Source organism: Artemia franciscana, chromosome 14, assembly GCF_032884065.1.
Source record: "Artemia franciscana chromosome 14, ASM3288406v1, whole genome shotgun sequence".
In the NCBI taxonomy this organism is placed as follows: Eukaryota; Metazoa; Arthropoda; class Branchiopoda; order Anostraca; family Artemiidae; genus Artemia; species Artemia franciscana.
Genome location: NC_088876.1, coordinates 32,235,593 through 32,257,003, shown reverse-complemented (window position 1 = coordinate 32,257,003; position 21,411 = coordinate 32,235,593). Strand labels below are relative to the sequence as shown.

The 21,411-nt window shown below is 34.9% G+C and overlaps 1 protein-coding gene across 1 annotated transcript in view; it reads right to left on the bottom strand.

The window, feature by feature from the left end:
* Positions 1-503: 503 nt before the first annotated feature.
* LOC136035589 (synaptojanin-1-like) overlaps positions 504-21,411 on the bottom strand; it is a 43,334-nt gene continuing 22,426 nt past the window's right edge. Inside the window, exon 4 of the mRNA XM_065717467.1 lies at positions 504-1,067. Within this exon, the coding sequence (XP_065573539.1) occupies positions 951-1,067 (117 nt within the window). The 3' untranslated portion in view covers positions 504-950. The remainder of the gene's footprint in view (positions 1,068-21,411) is intronic.

The following is a 21,411-nucleotide window of genomic DNA, read 5'->3' as shown; positions in this document are numbered from 1 at the left end:
TTTTCTAAAGAGTTACTGAAATAAATATGTAGTCTAAGATTCTACTTTACAAAATTAGATTTATCCACGATTTTTGGTATTAAATGAGAAAAAGCAATTTTATCTAGACTAAGGCATTTCACATGCGGCCACGGTCAACTACCCTTGAGATAGTAGTAGTACTACCAGCCTTGTCTGTTGTTTTTACAACTAATTTGCTTAACAGTTCGACAACATGTACCTTAGCATCCAGAATGATAGAGGTTTTTCATCTAAATCAAAGTTAATCATAGGAGAGGCTTATTCCGCTTTTAAAACGTGTTTATAATGCACAATCTAAAAGTATAGCTGCTGGCAATGAGTTCTGATATTTATCAATAAAAACAAGGCTATATTTTGTTTACTCCTTACTTTCTTCCAAATCTCCCATTATATCTAAGATGGTAATCTCTCAGGATGGAATTACATTTTACGTGGTTAACCAGTATTCCTAGCAAGCGCATCATGATCTTGGAGGACAGGGCTAAATACGGTGTAATAAATTCAATTCTTAACCAAAAATGGAATTTTTTTTCCCAATCATATTCAGAAAAATATTCTTGGTACTTGTGTATTACACCGAACACACTCAAGAAGTGAAGCAATGTTAATCATAATGAACTATACCAAAATATGATGAAAATATAAGACTTCAGTAGCACACTTATGGAAACTACAACGGAGAATTATGGAAAGCAGGCCACACAGAACGCATTATATTAAATACCTAGTCTCAGCACCTCTATATGTTAAATATTTAATTAAAATATACCTGCATGGTAGTTTTTCTCAATAAGACTAAGCTAATTGTACCGATTACAGAGCGAAAGATCGTGTTTTCTCAGATCAAACAAAGCAAAATTCTTAAGCGTGTTCGCGATAATACATAAGTAACTATAAACTGTTGATTCAAAACACAAAATCATCGGAAATCAAATAAAATAATGTCCGATTTTTGCAACTTCAAAAATTTTTAGTCTAAGGACGACGTGGGTTGCCATAGCCACCACAACCACGTGATTCTCCACCATGATTTTCGCCACGAACACCTGAAACAAACATTGCATCATGTTATAAGATTTAAATCATTTGCGACTATTTTGCAATTACCATAAAACAAATTGCCACAACTTACAAAAACATAACGGCGGGCTTATTTAAGAGCAACATGGTTTTACGGTAAATTTCTCACTTATTCATTGACACTTTCACACATGAATTTTTAGTGAAGGAGTATAAAAAAAAGAAGCAAAAGCTATAATATTTCCGGTACTTGCGTTTTATCCACAACAAACTCAACAGGTGAAGTTAGATAATTCTAACGAAATATGCCAAAATATTACGAAAAAATAATGCTTCAGTAACAAAATTATAGAAACTATAACAAAGAATTATGGAGAACAAAGCTGCCCAAAACGCATTATATTAAACAGCTAATATAACCGTCTCTGTTTATTATATATTTAATTAAAATATACCTGTATTGTAGTTAATTTCACGAAAGAATAAGCTTATTATAACCGAATGTGAGAGAAAAGCCAGTTTATTCAGATCAAACAAAGTAAACTTCTCGATTGTTTTCTGGATAATATGTTCCTTTTATTATAAATATACATCCATTTATAAAAAAAAATATATCCCAAAGGGCTCAATGGCCCGTTATTTGGGGAAAAAAAAACAACAAAACAAAACATAAATAACCATTAAATACATTCACACTTAAAATATATTTAGAGTCTACTCACCAATCCCCACCCGAATACAACTGATCGCCGCACCACATACTTAAAAAAATATATATATATACATACATCGAGGATCCGACACTCACACCACCCAAATCTAAATAATTAAATTCAATCTAAATAATTAATTAAATAAAATAAATCTTGATAACAAAACAATATAAATAACTGATCAATATTATAATTTAATTTATTTTTTTTTTAATTAAAAAATTCTTCAACCGTTTCTTGAAGGAGCCTATGGTACAGGACTGTCGAATCCCAACAGGAATGGAATTCCAGGCATGTCCGACAGCAACTATCAGACCAAAGTCCGAGCGCACTGCAGGGGTGGATGGCACTTGCACATCATCCTTGTTTCTAGTTTCATAAGGACTGACATTTCGAACAATTTCAAGAAGCTCGGAAAAACTTGATGGAAGGTCTCCACGGAAATACTGAAATGCAATGAAAGAGAGGTGTAATGTATGAATATCTTTAATCTTCAGAAGTTCAACAGAAATATGGGTGGTAGACTGAAGGATTTTTGCTGGCTTCAGTTGGAGATTATGTAAAGGTGTAAGTACAGATGGAAATGTTGACATCCACACTGACGAGCAGTAGCATAAATAAGGGTAAATAAGAGAGAAGTATAATAGACGAAGGATAGAAAAAGGAAAGACTCGTTTCAGCTTACGAATAACTCCAAGGCCTCGAGAAACCTTTAATCTCATTGACTCAGCATGCCGTTTGAAAGATAGATTTTCTTCCAGAAGTATCCCAAGGAATCGAATAAACCGGTCAGCTGGGCGGGATATGGATCCCTTAGATGTTAGATGAGTATGGGTAGGCTACACCAACTAGCAAAAGTTACAAACCCCCCTTCACTGAAGATGATTGTAGCCTAACAGACGATTATTACTTACAAGTCCCCTGTATGTCTTACCACTGGAACCAAATTGGTCCTACCATCAAATACACCGCAAACAAATAATAGGTAAACCGATTAGTCACAGTTGCAAACCCCTTATTGCCGAAGATGATTATGGTCTAACAGGCGACTTTTGCTTACAAGTCCTCTACTTGTCTCACAATTGGTATCAGCCTATTTTTGGTTTCAGTGTGTACCCTACTACTGAAGTTGTCCACCCCTTAAAACTTTCAAACTAGTATATCTTATGTAAGGATTTTGTGCCAAAAATTAGATGACATACACTTTGATGAGCTCATAAAGAGCTATCGATTGCAGTCAAAAAAAATTCCATCTGTCTTAGTTGAAAAAACTCTAGTTTCTTTTGCAGTGAGAGAACTTTTAAAGTTTAAAAGACACATCTGATACCATTTCTCTACTGCAATCCCAAGTGCGAAAAACCGAATTATAAACTCAGCTGAAATCACGAACAGAAATAGGTAGAAACAATAGATGGTAGCACTTTCGGACCCGTGGGGAAATACCACTTTTTTGTGTCTGTAAATTTTTCTATTTATCACTCAAAGAAGATATATCGGCTGTGGGGTCGGTTAACTGCCGAATATATTTAACACTCATAGATTTTAGTCCATCTTCAATTTGAAACTGTTGCCTGCCTGCTTGTCTGCTAGAACGGAACTTTCAAATCGAAAGCAGAAACAAGGTTTGATGAAACGAAAGTTTGACTGCATAACTTAAAATTGTTCTCTCTGACATAGGCTATAAAACTCCATTTCACTTCACCATCTATAGGCTCTGACTCAAGGACAAGTAAAAACCATCTTATTTGGCCCCAGGCAAGAGCTCTACGAAGCTTTCCAAAATGCAAAGTCATATTTATCAATCCGACCTAAGGTCCACACTTTCCGTAAAAACCGCAGAGGTTGGACCCTTACCACTTTCTAGGAATAAGCTGAAATCGGGGTGCTAGGAAAAAAAAAAACAAAAAAAAAAAAACACCCGATAAAACCAAAGTGTTGCTCTAGCAACACAAATACGAGATGAATTCCGAATAGTTTTAATTTCTAAATCTGGTGTTAAGCTCTAAGTGTATATCGTAATAGTTAAATGCCTTGAATCCAAGGAGCTACTAAAGACATTTTAGCTGCAGTAAATTGTAAAAAATCAGTATTTATATACATTTATATAATTATTTCTTTAGTTAATTAGAACTGATTGTAACAGTAGTTTCAGTATTTGTATGCCGAATCTTACAATATATACAAAGACTTTGTAAAAAATTACTTGGGAACAAATTAATATTGGGTTTTATAAATCAAGCTGTGTCGTTTAGTCTAGGGCTATAATGAAAGAAAGGATGAGATGGCTAAGCCACGTTTTGCAGATGAAGGATCACAGATTGCTGAAAATTGTCCTTTTTGGCCAATCGTCTGGGGCGACAAAGAAGGCAGGCCGTCCTCGTCTGGGTTGGGAGGATGTCATGAATAAAGATTTAAAGGAGAAGGGAACTTCCTGGGAGGGTGTAAAGAGGGAGGCTTAGAATAGATCGGGATGAAGGAGGAGCGTACATAGCTGTGTTGGCCTCAGGCGACTTGGTGCTGCGGTGCGATATTAGTAGTAGTAGTAGTACTAAATAGCAATAAGAATTATAACTATGTTCAGTTATTTAAAAAAAAAACAGCACAAATAACGCATAAAATAATAACAAAACAATATAGAATAAGAATTTAAAAAAAGTTACATCAAAATATATTTACATTCTTTAATTTATGTACAATAAATTTTGGAGCACACTTTGTGCTTAAAGCACAAACGAAAAGATGGTCGTCCCTCCAATGAGATGGGAGGATGTCTTTAAGGAAAATTTCTTGAATTGGTTAAGAGACTGGATGGAGGAGGAGCGTGCATATTTTGGCCTCAGGAGCTGGAGCTGCCGTGAGTTGTTAGTGGTAGCAGTAGTGGTATTTACACAATTTAGGGTGGATATTTACACATTTATTTACATTCTTTTAGTTAGGTATAATGACTGTGGGGACCCAATTTGTGCTTGAAGCACAAACGAAATAAAGGTCACTCCCGATTGAGGTGGGAGGATGTCGTTTGGGGAAACTGGAACTTCGTTGAAAAGGTTAATAACAGTATTATGAAGTCTCTTTAGTTACGAAGTCTATTAGTTACTAAGAATCCGTTTGTAGAAAACAAAACGTTCACAATTAACTGAAAATTGCAAAGAAAACGGCAATTTTTATACTTATTAGTTGACTAATCAAGAAAATCGAACGAGACTTAGAGTTAGAAATGATAAATATTAATAAGGCTATTGGAGTTAGAAGTTAAATGAAACGAAAATGGACTGGAAAGATGTAAAAAGTCTACTTAAAATACTTTTCATCTTTCAAAATGTAATTTTAGAATGAATTTACACTTGTTGTGATTCTTATTGAAGGTGACTTTAATTGCGTCTACTTTAATTGCAAATTCGAACTAGTAGGAAGTTTTAAAATTGGTAAATCTTATTTGAAAACTATCGTAATTGATTGTAAATTATTTTTAAGAACACACTTTCTTTCCATAATAAACATAGAAAGACAAAAGAAAAACAATAGGACCTTTGTGTCATGAAATTTTTGAGTGTGCGGTTTTGTACCGGGAACTATTAAGTTGCACCAAAAGTAGTACAATTATACCACGTTGGCAACGCTGGTCTTGAACCCATGGGTGATTGATATCTTCTGGTAGGATTCAATTAGACACGAACCTTAACTATTATTTAATTTTTAGGTACACTCCTGCATTGTCTCCTAGCCCGAGCGCGCCACCTGACGACATAGAAATCCTGCCAGAAGAGTCTACTATTGGCTGGAAGCGATCTGCCCAGTAAACCTGCGTTCTTCTTTTCAATTTAGTGTGTACTTAAAACAGGGGATCTCCCAATTGTATGGCTGGATGGCCCTCATGATAGGTTCGTTTGTTAGAATTTCGGGGGGGGGGGTAAAGTTTAAAAAAGCCAAAATTGGGCAGACTGTATGCAAAAATCAAAAATAAAAAGCTGTCAAGAGGCCTTTATTGTGCATAAAGCTTATTTTTGTATTGATTGTGCTTTTGATAATCTTGGACGCGTTCTAGAAACCAGTTATCAATGCTCATAAATTCGTCATCTCTTATTGCCTATATTCTAAAATGGCTCACAACTATAAATCCAACTTCTAATTTGCTCACAGTAAGCAAAAGGGGGTAACATTTTAGTTAATATTGCAAATATACTCTAAAGAATTGGATGTTTTTTTAGTTTGCCGGTGTTTTTGAACTCTAATAAAACGAAATAACTATTTTTGTTAATTATAATTGATTTGTGAGATAAGCCCCTTATCTTGAGCTAAGTGATATTTCGGGGTATATATATATATATATATATATATATATATATATATATATATATATATATATATATATATATATATATATATATATATATATATATATATATATATATATATATATATATATATATGGTACCTGGTTCGATGTGTTTTTTAAAGTTTGGCTGAAACTGTTCCAATGGAAGATGTGTTATTTTGGCAAAGTTATTTTTGTACTAAAAATTTACTGAAGGCAGTTTGTAGGTTATCAATACATTTAAGCTATTGTTTCTCTATACTTGTATAAATATGGGTATTTTTGAGTGTACATTTTGTGTTTGAGTCTATCCTTTGTCATGTGTCTTAAATTTCAGTCTCACGGATTCAGAGGGGTAAAAACTTATGAAAACATTGGGTTAAGAAGCAAAAATATTTTAGAAAAAAATATTTTTAAGAATATAGGAGTGGGGGGGGGGTTATTCTGAGCTCTTTTTATGAAATTAGAAAAAGTTACTTTTCAAAAATTAGGGGGTGCAATATTTTTACTCAAACAGTATCCTGTCCGTTCCGTCATTTCTAGTATTCCTATCCATATAATTCTGTACAAGTCCGTATCTAGGGTGGTATGGGGTTTATACCCCCGAAATGTTTGTCCAGCTCGTAAGAACTTAATAAAAATTTATGTAAACGAATTTTGTTAGTTTTTCAATAGTTTTTTTTTGGTAACCCGACCCCCTCCCTATCAAAACATGGACATGGCCTATATTCTATGTTTCAAAGTTCCCCCTCCTGAAAAATCCTATGTGCGTACCTGTATAATGACCTTCCTATTGAGAGCAGTATTGCAATCGGTTTTGGGAATTATCTCAAAACTGTGAAAATGATAGATACAAGCTTAAGGTGTGACAGCGACAAATTTTATCGTTCATATTTTTTTGTACCATATTGTCAAAGTTAAGTATTAAGTAAATAGTTGATGTCAAGTGACACCAAAAATACTATAGGTCACTAGTCAATTTTGAGCCGTGGGCCCAAATTATGCCTATGTTGATCAACTTCAGACAGTTTTCAATTAAATAGACTGTAAAACTGTCTCATTGTAGGCTCTGGCTCAAGGACAAGCGAAAACCATCCTATTTGGTCCCAGGCAAGAATTATACAGATCTTCCCAGAATGTAAGGCTTGGGGTTTTGTATATAGATATGTATATACATATACATCTATATTTGTTCTGCATTTTATACCTTGCAAATTCTATAATCCGCTTTTCAATAAGCCTCCTTCTTTGCTCCCTGGAATTTTAATAGATGAAAATGATTGGAGCGTCCCAATCATGGGACGCTCCAATCCAAGAAAACACCTAGCCAAAATTTTGAGAAAGCTTTTTGATTCAGCATGGTTAAAAGGTCCAACAACTATGCGTTAGGGAATGACATACCCCCCCCCTCCACTGTTTCTGGGGAAAGGGTTGTAAGTTACACAGTTTTCCTGTTGTTCACATAAATTGGAAAACATGCTGAATTTTTCTTTTGGTGGGGAGGGGGGATTTTACACGAGGAGAATTTTCTGCGAGGAGTAAAGCTTCCGGGCAAATTTTTCGCTGAAAGCTGTAAAGGGGTTTCCTAGCAGGATTCAGAAAACGATAAAAAAAATTCAACTGAAAGTAGGGAGCAATAAAACCTAAAAAAAAACAGATATTATTACGTTCCTGTGGATGGGGGCGGTCTGCCCTCTCGGACTTTAATTCTAGTTTAAATTTTGTTCGCGTCTCTTTAATAAAGACTGCTCAAACATTACTGCTGTTGAATTTGTATGAGTAGTATCGTTAAAGAACTATAATACTTTAGCTTCAAGTGCGAGGGATCGAGGAGACGCGGCTACCCTCACAAAAGGAATAATAACTGTTCATTTTAATGTTAAATTTTACTTAGTGAATATTGAAAAACTTTTATCTTTTATTAAATAACCACGAAAAAACAATTTAGCTTATAATACCAAATTCATGTATTCTTTACATTGCATCGACAATTTAAAATCGTTCCCTCATTTCCTATGACTCGTTTGCTCTTTGTTTCCTTTATCTTTTATAAAATATAAAACCATTTTAGGTATTAATAACTCATGTTAATTTCAGTCTTTTTTTAATTTGACTCGGCTATTTATTGTAATTTCTGTTCGTTATGAGTTTCTATTATTGATAGTGATATTATCACTATTATTCTATTATTGATATTATTGATTTGTGGTAGTTTTATGCTTGGAAAATTACTTCAATTTATTTTTGCTTATACTTGGCTCAATGGAGCTCTTTACGTTTCTTTGAAAAACTTGTCTTGTTGCAAAAGTTCTTTAGATTAATTTCTGTTCATTTTTTATTGATATAGTCTTTTCTATGGAAAAAAAATATTGAATGTTTTTTCGGATTTCATCTATAAGAATCCATATTATGGGTTGCTATTTGTATTTTGGTGAAACTTTTTCAACAATTTTTAATCCTGGTACAAACAGTATTTTTTAATTTAATTTTACAGCTTCTGAAGTTGACTTGAAAAATAAAACTTTATTATCATTCCCAAAAGGTTCTATCTATAATCTTTGATAACCTGGATATACTAACAGAGGTAGTGAAAGAAGTATACCTAAAAGTTTCAACTTAATACCCCAGCTGTTCTCGACATATTGCTAAAGAGTCTTATTGGCAACTATTGTACAAAATACCTTTTGATTTATTTTTAGAGCAACATTTAGTATTAATATATAATAAGCCAATTGTATAATTAGGAGGGGGGATTGACATGTCTTATATTCCTGTATAAATTGTTGCTGAACCGTTCTACTATGCTGAACCAATTGGCTGTCTCAAAATTTTGACTAGATAAGCTTGGAAAATGAATGGGCTTGAGAGAAGGGCTACTTGCCTCTTAAAAAAGGGCGTTATTCTTAGAAAGGGCAGAAGACACTTGCGCTGTAATTGAAGGGCAAAAGGGAGGACTTCTTCCTTGGTACATCCAGTAAAAACAATTTGAATAAGTAAAAACGAAGTGAAAACATTTTAAATATATTTTGTTTTCAGTGAAGTGCAAATTGTGTTCTGTCTTGAGAAGGCATGGGGGTGATCAGCCCTACTCATGTTAATTTTTGTTCGTTTTGATATTGACTCGGTTATTTGTTGTATGATTTAAATAAATAAAATACGTTTAAACTGTTTTAACTTTTTTATCTTTAATAAATTAAATTAGTAAAACTTTAAGGAATAAATATCAGTAGGTGTATACTAAAATGACAATCCATAGCCATTTTTTTTTTCATTTAAGTGCAAATTAGGGTCTGGTCTTGAGGAGGTATGGGGGTTGTCAAAGACAATTTCCAGACATTTTAATTATACTGAAGGTAATGGTTATCTCAAAATTTTGATTAAATGTATTGGGAATTGATGGGCGTAGGGGGGCTTGTTACCCTTCAATCACTTTTGACTAATAAAAGGGATACTAACCCTTTCAATTTCCAATCAAAAGAGCCTTTTTTGAAGTTTCTACGACGGCAAACGGCCATCTCAAAATTTCTATCAGATGCTTTACGGGAAAATACAAGGTTTGGAGGGGTGGGGGTTATCCACCCTCCGATCACTCTGAATCTTTAAAAAATGCACCAGAACTTCTGATTACCAATCCAACAGGTCCCCTCGGAAGTTTATAGAATCACCCTTTCTATACACACCTTATATACCCCGGGGCATAACTTACCTTGCCCCGAGGGCTGGTTGGTGGGGGTGTCATCTTCAAAGATATAATTTCTGGCCCTTTCAATAACATTAAATAAAATGAATATCTCAAAATTTAGATTGGATGTGTTTGGGAAAATGAAAGGCAAGGGAGGGGGTAAGTTTCCCTCCTATCAAATTATACTATTAAAAAGGGCACTGGCCATTTCCAGTCGAATGAGCTGTTTTCGAAGTTTCTATGACAGCAAATGTTAATCTCAAAATTTCAATCAGAGGCATTACAGTAAAATACGAGGTGTGGGGGGGGGGGTATCCACCTTCCGATCACTCTAAGTCTTAAATAAGGCACTAAAACTTCTGATTACGAATCAAATGAGCCCCCTCCAAGATTTATACGATCACCTTTTCTATATATACCCTATATGTCCCCAGGTCATTACGTACAACTCATGCCCTGAAGGATGTGGGGGGGGGGGCTCTCATCCTCAAAGACAAATTTTCTGGACCTCTTAATTTCGTTGAACAAAATGGCTATCTCAAAATTTTTATTGGATATATTTGGGGAGATGATTGGCTTGGGAGGGGGATTAGTTGCCCTCCAATCACTTTCGACTATCAAACAGGGCCCTAGCTCTTTCAATTTTCAATCGAATGGGCTCTTTTAAGTTTCTAAGACAACAAATGGTAATCTTACAATTTATATCAGATGAATTTCGGGCCAATAAATGGCGTGGGGGGGGGTATTTATCCTCTGATTACTCTGAATCTTAAGAAAAGGCACTATAACTTTAACTACCAATCGAATGATCCCTCTCCGAAGTTTATACGATCATCCTTTCTATATATACCTTATATGCCCCCAGGGTATAGCTTATAACCCTTGCCCTTATAACCCTAAGGGCTATAGAGGGGTTATCATCCGCAAAGAGATAATTTGCCGTCCAATCACTTTCGACTATTAAAGAGCACTAGCCCTTTCAATTTTCAATCGTCTGAACTCTTTTCGAAGTTTCTACGGCAACAAATGGCCATATCAGAATTTCTATCTGATGCATTTCAAAAAATACGAGTTTTTTGGGGGGGACCCAACCTCTGATCACTCTGAATCTTCAAAATAGAACTAGAATTTTTTTTTTGTAAGTAGTTGGTGCGGAGACCGGTTGTACTCGGATGAGGATTGGTGAGTAGACTCTAAATATATTTGAAATGTGAATGTATTTAATAGTTATTTATGTTTTGTTTTGTTGTTTTTATCCCAAATAACGGGCCATTGTTCCCTTTGGGATATTTTTGTTTATAAATGGATGGATATTGAATATAAAAGGAACTTGAACTTGAACCCTTTCTAATAATAATTTATTGACACCCTCTGCACAAAAATGCATCATGGAGATAGAAAGAAGGAAAAAAGAAAAGCACACAGGAAAAATCTGAATATTTTGGTCAGATCTATAGTGGCCGTCATCATTACATAAACTCAAAAAGTACAAATAAGACATCGCCATTCATGCACAACAACGAATTAATTAAATTTTGTATACCGCTCTTATTTTCTTCAAAGCAGTTACAGATTCTGACAACTTTGATTTTCCAGTTTCTGGTCCATTGACTTGATTTTTATGTGAAGGTTCATTATTAGGTAAATAAAGGCCATTGGTATTGAGAGGCAAAGTTTATTTTATTTGACTGTAGTAAATTATTATAAATAGAATTTAAGCCAAATTTCTGTAATATTACCGTAAAAACGTATTGATGAAATAATGGCCATAGAGTTTCTTTTATTACCACCCGGTAGGGAAAACAGCATTAGTTTAATTATCGAATATATTTAATTTGTGTATTCTACAAATTTTTTTCTTCTCTGTGACTATCCTCTCTAATAATGTGACTTGTACATCTCTCTCCTGCTTTACAAGCCAATGAGCCTTTGGATACCAGTATAGCATATATTTGTATGTATATTTCATCATGAATAAATCTTATTTTAAATCTGTTGCAGATCCTAGAAAATGTTATCCAGTACCGTCGCGTTGGAAAGAATGTATTTTCTTCTACTAGTAGTAAAGATAATATTTCTAATTCCTTCCTAGCTAAGAGCCGCAAAATCATCCGCATATAAAACATATATTGCTAGCCAAGGTTTTGTGGAAGGTACAATTTTCACTATGACTCTATGCATGGGAGATGAGACTACTCACAATTGGTGTAATTATTATGATAATTTCGTGCAGGGTAGGGAATCCCTACTGCACTGTTTCACGAATTCTTCAAATTTTATATGGGCAAATATGTACAAGGCACTAAAAACTTAGCTTAAACCATGAAATGGCTTAAGATTTAGCTTAGGCTCACACACAAGAAGTTACTGCGATAGGCAATTTTCGTCAATCGTGGCAACTGGCAATTTTCGTTACCTTGTTGTTCACACAGGATTTTCGCATCGGTCAATTTTTATCCTCAAAAAATTTGACATTAAAGCACGTGAGAAGAATGAATCAAGAACATTTATTCTTTACCTAATAATCCTGTAGTCCTGGATACCTGCTCCCATATTTTAGCAGCAACACTGAGTTTCTGTGACCTTTTACTTTCTTTATATATATTATAGAATTTAACTGAACAGCCATTATCAGCTTTCAATATCTATATATATAAAAATAAGTTGTCTGTCTGTGGATCAGGTGACGTCATGTTTCTGTGTCCACTGACGTCATGAAATTAGTTGTCGTCATTTTTGCTTTGACGGTGACGTCATTCAAGATATTTAAGACATATGTTCACGTAGAAATCTATTAATGTTTAAGTTTACAATGACTGATGAACTTACCATGGCAAAAGCCGATGAAGATGCTCAAAGAGTCTATGCCAAAGAACTTGCTGCTGATAGAGAAAGTCAGAAAAGAAAGCGTGCCGAGGAATCAAAAGAACAGCAAGAAAACAGGCTTGAGGCTAAAGAATGCAAAACCGCGCAGTTAGATGAAGATCCACCTGGACAGCGAGAGTCAAAACATATCAAAACTGAAAATGATAGCGATGATGATTGGGTTTGGGATTTTTACTTGGATAAGGTCATCAATGCCTACCAGATTTTAGTTAAAAAAAACAAAGGTTCGGCGATATGTATTTCATAGTGAAGCTGAAAAATAAAGAAGAAAAAGAAAACTGAAAAAAGAAAAAATGTAAAAAACTAAAAAATACTAAAAAGAAAAACACTCAAAGAGAAATTACAGACCGGGACACAAATGACGACCGGGACAGAGGGAATATAAGTAACGACCGGGACACTCAAATAGAAATTACAGACTGGGATACCGGGACACAAATGACGACCGGGACACAGGGAATATAAATGACGACCAGGACACAGGTATTTAAGAATATCGTTCAAAGACAAATTTTTAATTGTAAGAAGACCGTTGAAAGAGAAATTTCTAATTGTAAAATGACTGAAGAACCTACAATGGCAACGGTACCACCATCGACGTAGATAACCAGTGGGGTGTTCTATATTCCCCATTATTATCAAAAACATTTAATGCACACATAAACGTGGAATACTGTAACTCCGTAAAGGCAATCAAATACATATGTAAATACGTCAACAAAGGCAGTGACATGGCAGTTTTTGGCTTGCAGCCCAAAATCAAAGATTTCGACGAAATCGTACAATATCAGGCTGGAAGATACATAAGCAGTAATGAAGCTGTTTGGCGAATTCTTTCATTTCCGATACATGAACGTAGTCCAGCTGTTGTTCACTTAGCGGTACATTTACAGAATGGTCAACGTGTTTATTTCTCGGAAACCAACGTGCAACAAAGAGCCCTGAATCCACCGGATACAAAATTAACAGCTTTTTTTTCGCTTTGTAAAAATGATTCTTTTGCAAAAAAACTGCTGTATACTGAAGTGCCTTCGTATTACACGTGGAATACTAAAATTAAAGTATTTGAACGTCGAAAACAGGGTAAGTCAGTCGACGGCCAACCTACCATCTTCAAAGATACCACGATAGGAAGACTCTACACCGGTCACCCCAATCAACATGAATGCTTCTTTCTACGCCTGCTTTTAGTGAATGTACCCGGTCCGACATCCTTTGAGTATTTGAGAACTGTAAACGATACTATACATGAAACTTACCGTAGTGCATGCCAAGCTCTGAATTTATTGGAGAATGACCAACACTGGGATAACTGCATCAATGACGCGTGCGAAACGTCAACCCCAAGTGAAATTCGTGCATTGTTTGGCATCATTTTCACAACTTGCTCTCCATCAGCTCCTACAGAGTTATGGGGAAAATATAAGTCAAAAATGTCCGTAGATATACTCCATCGAAAACAGTTAGAGATGTCAGATATGACTTTTGATTTACATCAGAAATTTATAACTACACTTTAGTTATTATAGAAGATTTGTGCGTACGTATGGCAAACAAACCTCTTCAGGATTTGGGAATGCCTTCATCTAACCGCATCGCTGCTGTTTCGACATGTGTAGAATTGGATCGTGAACAAAGTTACAGTACGAGTGATCTATTGTCGTATGTATAAAATAACATTTCCAAGTTAACGTCGGAACAAAAAGACATTTATGAAACGATACTCAATTTCAGGACGTATACAACTACCTGCTGATTTCTGTAATTTAGTGACGTCCAAAAATGAAATGATTGAAAAAGTATTTCCGAATATTCTAAAAAATTATAAAAATAATAAATGGCTAAGTGAAAGAGCGATTCTCGCACCCAAAAATATAGACGTCCACGAAATAAACAATATTGTTTTGACCAAGATTCGAGACCAGGCAGTCCTTTACAAGTCAATCGACACAGTTTTGGAACCAAATGAAGCAGTTAAGTATGCATGTTTGTTTGTTTGTAAAAAGAGCGTTTGCATATGACGTCATTATTAGTACATACGGCTTTGTATATGCACAGACAATGGGAAAGCCAAGAATGTTGTATATTCGCAATTTTTACGTAGTTTAACTCCTGCAGACGAAATGAATACTTGCCTGAAAAATTCTAATTTATGGGCACACGTAAAAATATTAAAATTAACTACAAATATGCGTGTCCGATTGCAAAACGATGACTCTGGTCAAACATTTTCAGATCAATTGCTGGCAATTGGAAACGGAAAGCTCCCAGTAGTGGAAAAGCCAAAAATGTTGTATATTCGCAATTTTTACGTAGTTTGAAACACATATATAAATCTATCTATATTCACAGGTGGGACACAGGGACACAACTACAATGGCGCGTAACTAATATGGCGCGTAACGACTTACGCACGCGGGGGGGCTTGGGGGGGCGCGAAGCGCCCCACCAACTAGGTGTTGGGGTGGCGCTAAGCGCCACCCCAACAGCTAGTATTAAATAAAAAACAAGTTTTTTTTTAAACGAAAGTAAGGAGCGACATTAAAACTTAAAACGAACAGAAATTACTTCGTATATGAAAGAGGCTGCTTCCTCATCAACGCCCCACTCTTTACGCTAAAGTTTGACTCTTTCTCTTAACTCTGCTTTTTTAAACAGTAAAAAACTTTAGCGTAAAGAGCAAGGCGTTGACGAGGAAACAGCCCCTTTCATATACGAAGCAATTTCTGTTCGTTTTAAATTTCAATGTCGCTCCTTACTTTCCCTTAAATTTTTTTTTATTTAATTTCTGCACGTTTTTCAATCAATGCATGTTTTGATTTTGGCTCTCCGTAGATAAATAATTAAAACAAAATTTGCATATTTATTTTTTTTGGCTAAATGGCTTTCTCATAGTTTTGATCGAATGATTTTGAGAAAAAAGGAGTGTTGGAGGAGGCCTAGTAGCCCTCCTATTTTTTGGCTACTTAAAAAGGCAACTAGAACTTTTAATTTTTTACGAATGTTTTTATTAGTAACGAAACTGAAAAATTACCTTACTTAACGAACTTCTGTATTCTCATGTTTTTATTACGTATATGAGGTGGTTCACCCCCTCGTCAGTACCTCGCTCTTTACACTAAAATTTAAATTTTGTCCCAATTTCGTAAAACTGACCCCTGAATCCCAAAAGCTGTAGAATAAATCGTTGAAATTACTAAAAATACTTTAGCTCAAAGAGCGGGGTATTAGGAGGAGCCCATTATATGCATAATAATTTCTTTTCGTTTTAAGTTTTAATGCTTCTCCTTACTTTCAGTTGAAAAAACTTTTTCATATTTATTTTTCATGGTTCTTTAAAAATAATTTTAGAAAATCCTCCGCTCCCTTCATGAAAATTTTCTTCCCCCATGACAAATTCCTCCAAGGAAAGTTCCCCCAGCATATCACCCTCTTCTCAACCCCCCCCCAACCTAAACATCCCTCTGAAAACGTCTCTACACTTCCAAATAACCATTACTACATGTAAGCACTGGTCAAAGTTTGTAACTTGTAGCCCCTCCCACAGGGACTGTCGGGGAATAAGTCCTCCCCAAAGACATACTTATGGGGATTTTTGACGACGCTGAATAAAATGGCTATCTCAAAATTTTGATTCGGTGACTTTGGGAAAATAATTAGCGTGGGAGGGGGCATAGGCGCCCTCCAATTTTTTTGGTCACTTAAAAAGGGCACTAGAACTTTTCATTTCCGTTAGAATTAGCCCTCTTGCAAGATTCTATGACCACTGGGCCGATATGATCACCCCTTGGGGGGAAAAAAACAACAACAAACAAACAAACAAATAAAAACGCATCCGTGATCTGCCTTCTGGCAAAAAATACAAAATTCCACATTTTTGTAGATAGGAGCTTCAAACTTCTATAATACGCTCTGATACGCTGAATCTGATGGTGTGGCTTTTAGGGATTGTTTCCCCCTATTTTCTAAAATATGGTAAATTCTCTCAGGCTTATAACTTTTGATGGGTAAAATTAAACTTGATGAAACTTATATACTTAAAATCAGCATTAAAATGCGATTCTCTTGATGTAGCTATTGGTATCAAAATTCGATTTTTTTTAGTTTTTCTTTACTATTGAGCAGGGTTGTTCCTTACTACAGTTCGTTGCCACGAACTATTTGGCATCAGTATCTTCCATTATGTTGCTGTTGTGTGCAGAAAATTGCTATTAAAATTGCTTTGTCGCCCGATTAAAGTTAAATTTTTTCAACTCTGCGAATTTGCCAAACTGAGCAACTAAAATTGCTCAAACTGGCATCTATATTGCGGCGATGGGCGATTTTTGCTCCTGTGTGAATATGTGACTGAACCCAGAGTTAGAATCATATCATGAGAATTTGCTTCAAATGATGGAGGCACATATACGTGGAAATAGGGGGGGGGATAATTCCCCACCCCCTAATTGTAATTTCTAAATCTATATAATCCGCATAATTATAGAACCATGCATAGCAATCAGATGGTTCTGACACCTTCACAGTTGTTCAGGGTTAGCCTTGTTCAAGGTGACAGCTTCAGTCCCCCGCGCGTCAAAACAATTAAAGGTGTTTGATTTTTCACCAGACAGACCGACAGACAGACAGACCGACAGAATTGGCGATTGCTATGTCACTTGGTTAATACCAAGTGCCATAAAAATAAGTTGTCTGTGTGTCTGTCGAGTGACGTCACTGTCCGCATATGACGTCTGAATTATTTCATCACACACCAATTAAAAAACGAATGTATTCAAGCCGAAGTAGCTCAGTTATATAACTACCTGTGTTGGCGCAGTGGGTTTGACCTTAGCGTGGTAATACGGGACCCAGAGATCGAACCATGCTGCAGGAATGCACTAAAGGGCCGAAGCAGAGACCTTAGTAGTCAAGAAGCGTCGTTAATCCGATACAAATACAAATACAGTAGCTCAGTTGGTAAAGCGTTATGTTCCAGGTTCTAGGTCCGAGAGGTTCCAGGTTCGAGGCTTGGCTTTAGCAATAATACAAAAGAAGAAAAAAAACTAAAAAGATAAAAACTACAAAAAAACTAAAAAGAAAATACTAAAAAAAACTAAAAAGGCTAAAAAACTAAAAAAAACTAAAAAAAAGGGTAAAAACCTAAAAACTAAAAAAGTAAAAAAAACTAAAAAAAACTAAAAAAAGGTAAAAACTACAATAAAACTAAAAAGAAAAAAAAACTAAAACTAATAAAAAAACTAAAAAAACTAAAAACTGAAAAAGAAAAAAATCTAAAAAAAGGAAACAAACTGACAAATAAAGGAGAAAAAGAAAACTGAAAAAAAGATAAAAATAAAAAAAAAACTAAAAAAGGTAAATGTATTCAAGCCGAAGTAGCTGAGTTGGCAAAGCGTTATGTTCCAGGTCCGAGAGGTTCCAGGTTCGAACCTTGGCTTTAGTATTAATTACAAAAGAAGAAAAAAACTAAAAAAGAAAAACACTAAAAAGAACTAAAATACAGGTAAAAGCTACTAAAAAAAACAAAAAAAGCTAAAAAACTAAAAAAACTAAAAAAAAGGTAAAAAACTGAAAACTAAAAAAGAAAAAAAAGAAAAAACAAAAAAAAAGGGTAAAAACAGCAAAAAACAAAACAGAAAAAAAAAACTAAAAACTATTAAAAAGACTAAAAACTGAAAAAGAAAAAAAACTAAAAAAAGGAAAAAATAAAGGAGAAAAAAAACTAAAAAAAAAGATAAAAATAAAAAAAAAACTAAAAAAGGTAAATGTATTCAAGCTGAAGTAGATGAGTTGGCAAAGCGTTATGTTCCAGGTTCTAGGTCCGAGAGGTTCCAGGTTCGAACCTTGGCTTTAGCATTAATACAAAAGAAGAAAAAAACTAAAAAAGAAAAACACTAAAAAAAACTAAAATACAGGTAAAAACTACTAAAAAAAAACTAAAAAAAATAAAAAAAGGTAAAAAACTGAAAACTAAAAAAGAAAAAAAAACAAAAAAGGGAAAAAATAAAGGAGAAAAAGAAAACTAAAAAAATAAAAATAAAATAAAAATAAAAAAGATAAAAACTACAAAAAACACTAAAACGAAAAAAAACTAAAAAGCTAAAAAAAGGTAAAAACCAAAAAAACTAAAAAGAAAAAAAGAAAAAAGTAAAAAATTTATTTCATAATATACCAATTCAAAAACGAATGTATATACAGACCGGGACACAGGGAATATAAATGACGACCGGGACACTCAAAGAGAAATTACAGACTGGGACACCGGGACACAAATGACGACTGGGACGTGTGTGTCGACTGACGTCATGTTTGTGTGTTGACTGACGTCATGTTTGTCGACTATAAATGACGACTGGGACACAGGGACACAACTACAACGGGGACGACGGGGGGCACAGGGGGATATATAAATGGCGATGGGGACACAGGGAATGTTTAATTAGTAATCATCATCAACAAAGCTCAAGGGCAATCATTAGAATAATGAGGTATAGATCTGAACAGTGCTGTCACTTACTTGAAGTACTTTTACTTGAAGTACTACTTAAGTAAAAATTTCCATTACTTGTACTTGTATTTAAGTAAAAACTCTAGGGTGTACTTATTACTTGACACTTAAGTAAGATTACGAAATACTTATTGCTTAAGATACTTTTAATGTACTTGGTTTTTCAAATACTTTACCTTTGACACAAAAATTTTGTATGTGTGCTTTTGGCAATGTACAAGAAAACATCACCTTTAGATTTAGAGCACACTCAGATACAGCTATTGTGTGTCTGTGCTTTGGCAATGTACAAGAAACATCATCCTTTAGATTTAGAGTAAACTCAGATATAGCTCAATGCCCTATTTTTGGATATGAAATAAGGTATTTGTTTTTGACGAAAAAAAAAAAAATCATAGTATGATTAACACTTGGTTTAATTTTTGTTTAAAAGTTATATAACAAAGAAAATTGAAATTATTTCACAGTTCAGTGGTCAACAGTGAGCAAAAATCCCTTGTTTTGTGCTAAATGTTGTATATTGTAGTCCACTTGGGCTTATATTTCTGACATTAGTTTTACATCTCGTCAACTGAACCAGATTTCTACCATTTCATCATCTTCAGGACCATATTATTGGTAAAACTACTGAAGCTATGAATCTTTGCCCATCTAAATGTTGTCTGCAATAAACAAGTCTAGGCAATTCTAACTGGATCCAATACAGTGGTATTTTGTCAAATTCGTTCCAGCAAATTCAGGTATTCAGACGAATCTGACTTCAGATTTGTCACTCCATTCATAAGTTATAGGCCCTACTAAATTAAAGGAAAACTCAACTTTCTTAAGACTTGAAACCTTCTCCCCCTCGCCCTATTTGAGATAGTGTTTTTGATACCAGAACTTGATATGAGTCCATATCTTAGGCATCTTTGGTTTAATTTTCATTCGGATCCGTTACTCAATTTGCAAGTTATACCAAATTAAACTGAAAACTTAAATTTTTCAGGAATTGAAACCCACTCCCCTTTGTTAAATTTGAGCTAGGGTCTTTATCTCAAACTTGATATGTGTCATGGTCTTAGGCCTTTTTGGTTCAATTGTCATTCAGCACCATCACTCCAGTCGTAAGTTACTCTGAATTAAACGAAAAACTGTTTTTAGCAGGTAAAGCCCTCTCCCCCCTGTTTTATTTGAGCTAGGGTCTTCATCTTTCAATTTGATACGTCTCATGATCCTTGGCACCAAATCTGGCCATCAAAATTGTCACCCAAATCCAACCAGCGTTTCTCCCCCTATACGTGATAATATAGACGGACGGACAGACAGACAGACGGACGGATGGATTTTGCAACGTCTTAGCTAGCCATGTTGGCTAATTGGATCCAAAAAAGGGAAACAATGGCAAATCATCATCCAGGTGTCATCACCTCTTGGATAGTGGAAAATATCCATCAAGATAGGTTTTGAAGATCTGTCTGTCTGTCCGCCCGTCTGTGCAATCGAGTATAGCGGGAGAACCACCTGTCAGATTTCTATGGAAATTGAACTATTTGGATTTAAAATTGAGATTAATTAGGGTGATGGGGCTTTAAGTGTTGAAAAAAAATTTAAGTTTTTTATTTATTTCACTATGACTTGCATATGGAGATGAATTTCGATGAAAATTGAATAAAGATGCCTAAGAGTATGGTATGCATTGAGTTCTGGGATGGAGACCAAAGGTTAATCAAAAGTTGAGTTTTTCATTTAATTCAGTGTAGCTTGCGAGACGTTGAATACTTGAATAAACGTTGAATACTGTAACTCTGTAAAGGCAATCAAATACATATGTAAATACATCAACAAAGGCAGTGACATGGCAGTTTTTGGCTTGTAGTCTGAAATCAAAGATATCGACGAAATCGTACAATATCAGGCTGGAAGATACATAAGCAGTAATGAAGCTGTTTGGCGAATTCTTTCTTTTCCAATACATGAACGTAACCCAGCTGTTGTTCACTTAGCGGTACATTTACAGAATGGTCAACGTGTTTATTTTTCGGAATCCAACGTGCAACAAAGAGCCCTGAATCCACCGGATACAAAGTTAACTGCTTTCTTTTCGGTATGCAAAAATGATCCTTTTGCAAAAAACTGCTGTATACTGAAGCGCCTACGTATTACACGTGGAATACTAAAATAAAGTATTTGAACGTCGAAAACAGGGTAAGTCAGTCGACGGCCAACCTACCATCTTCAAAGATACCACGGTAGGAAAACTCTACACCGTGCACCCCAATCAACATGA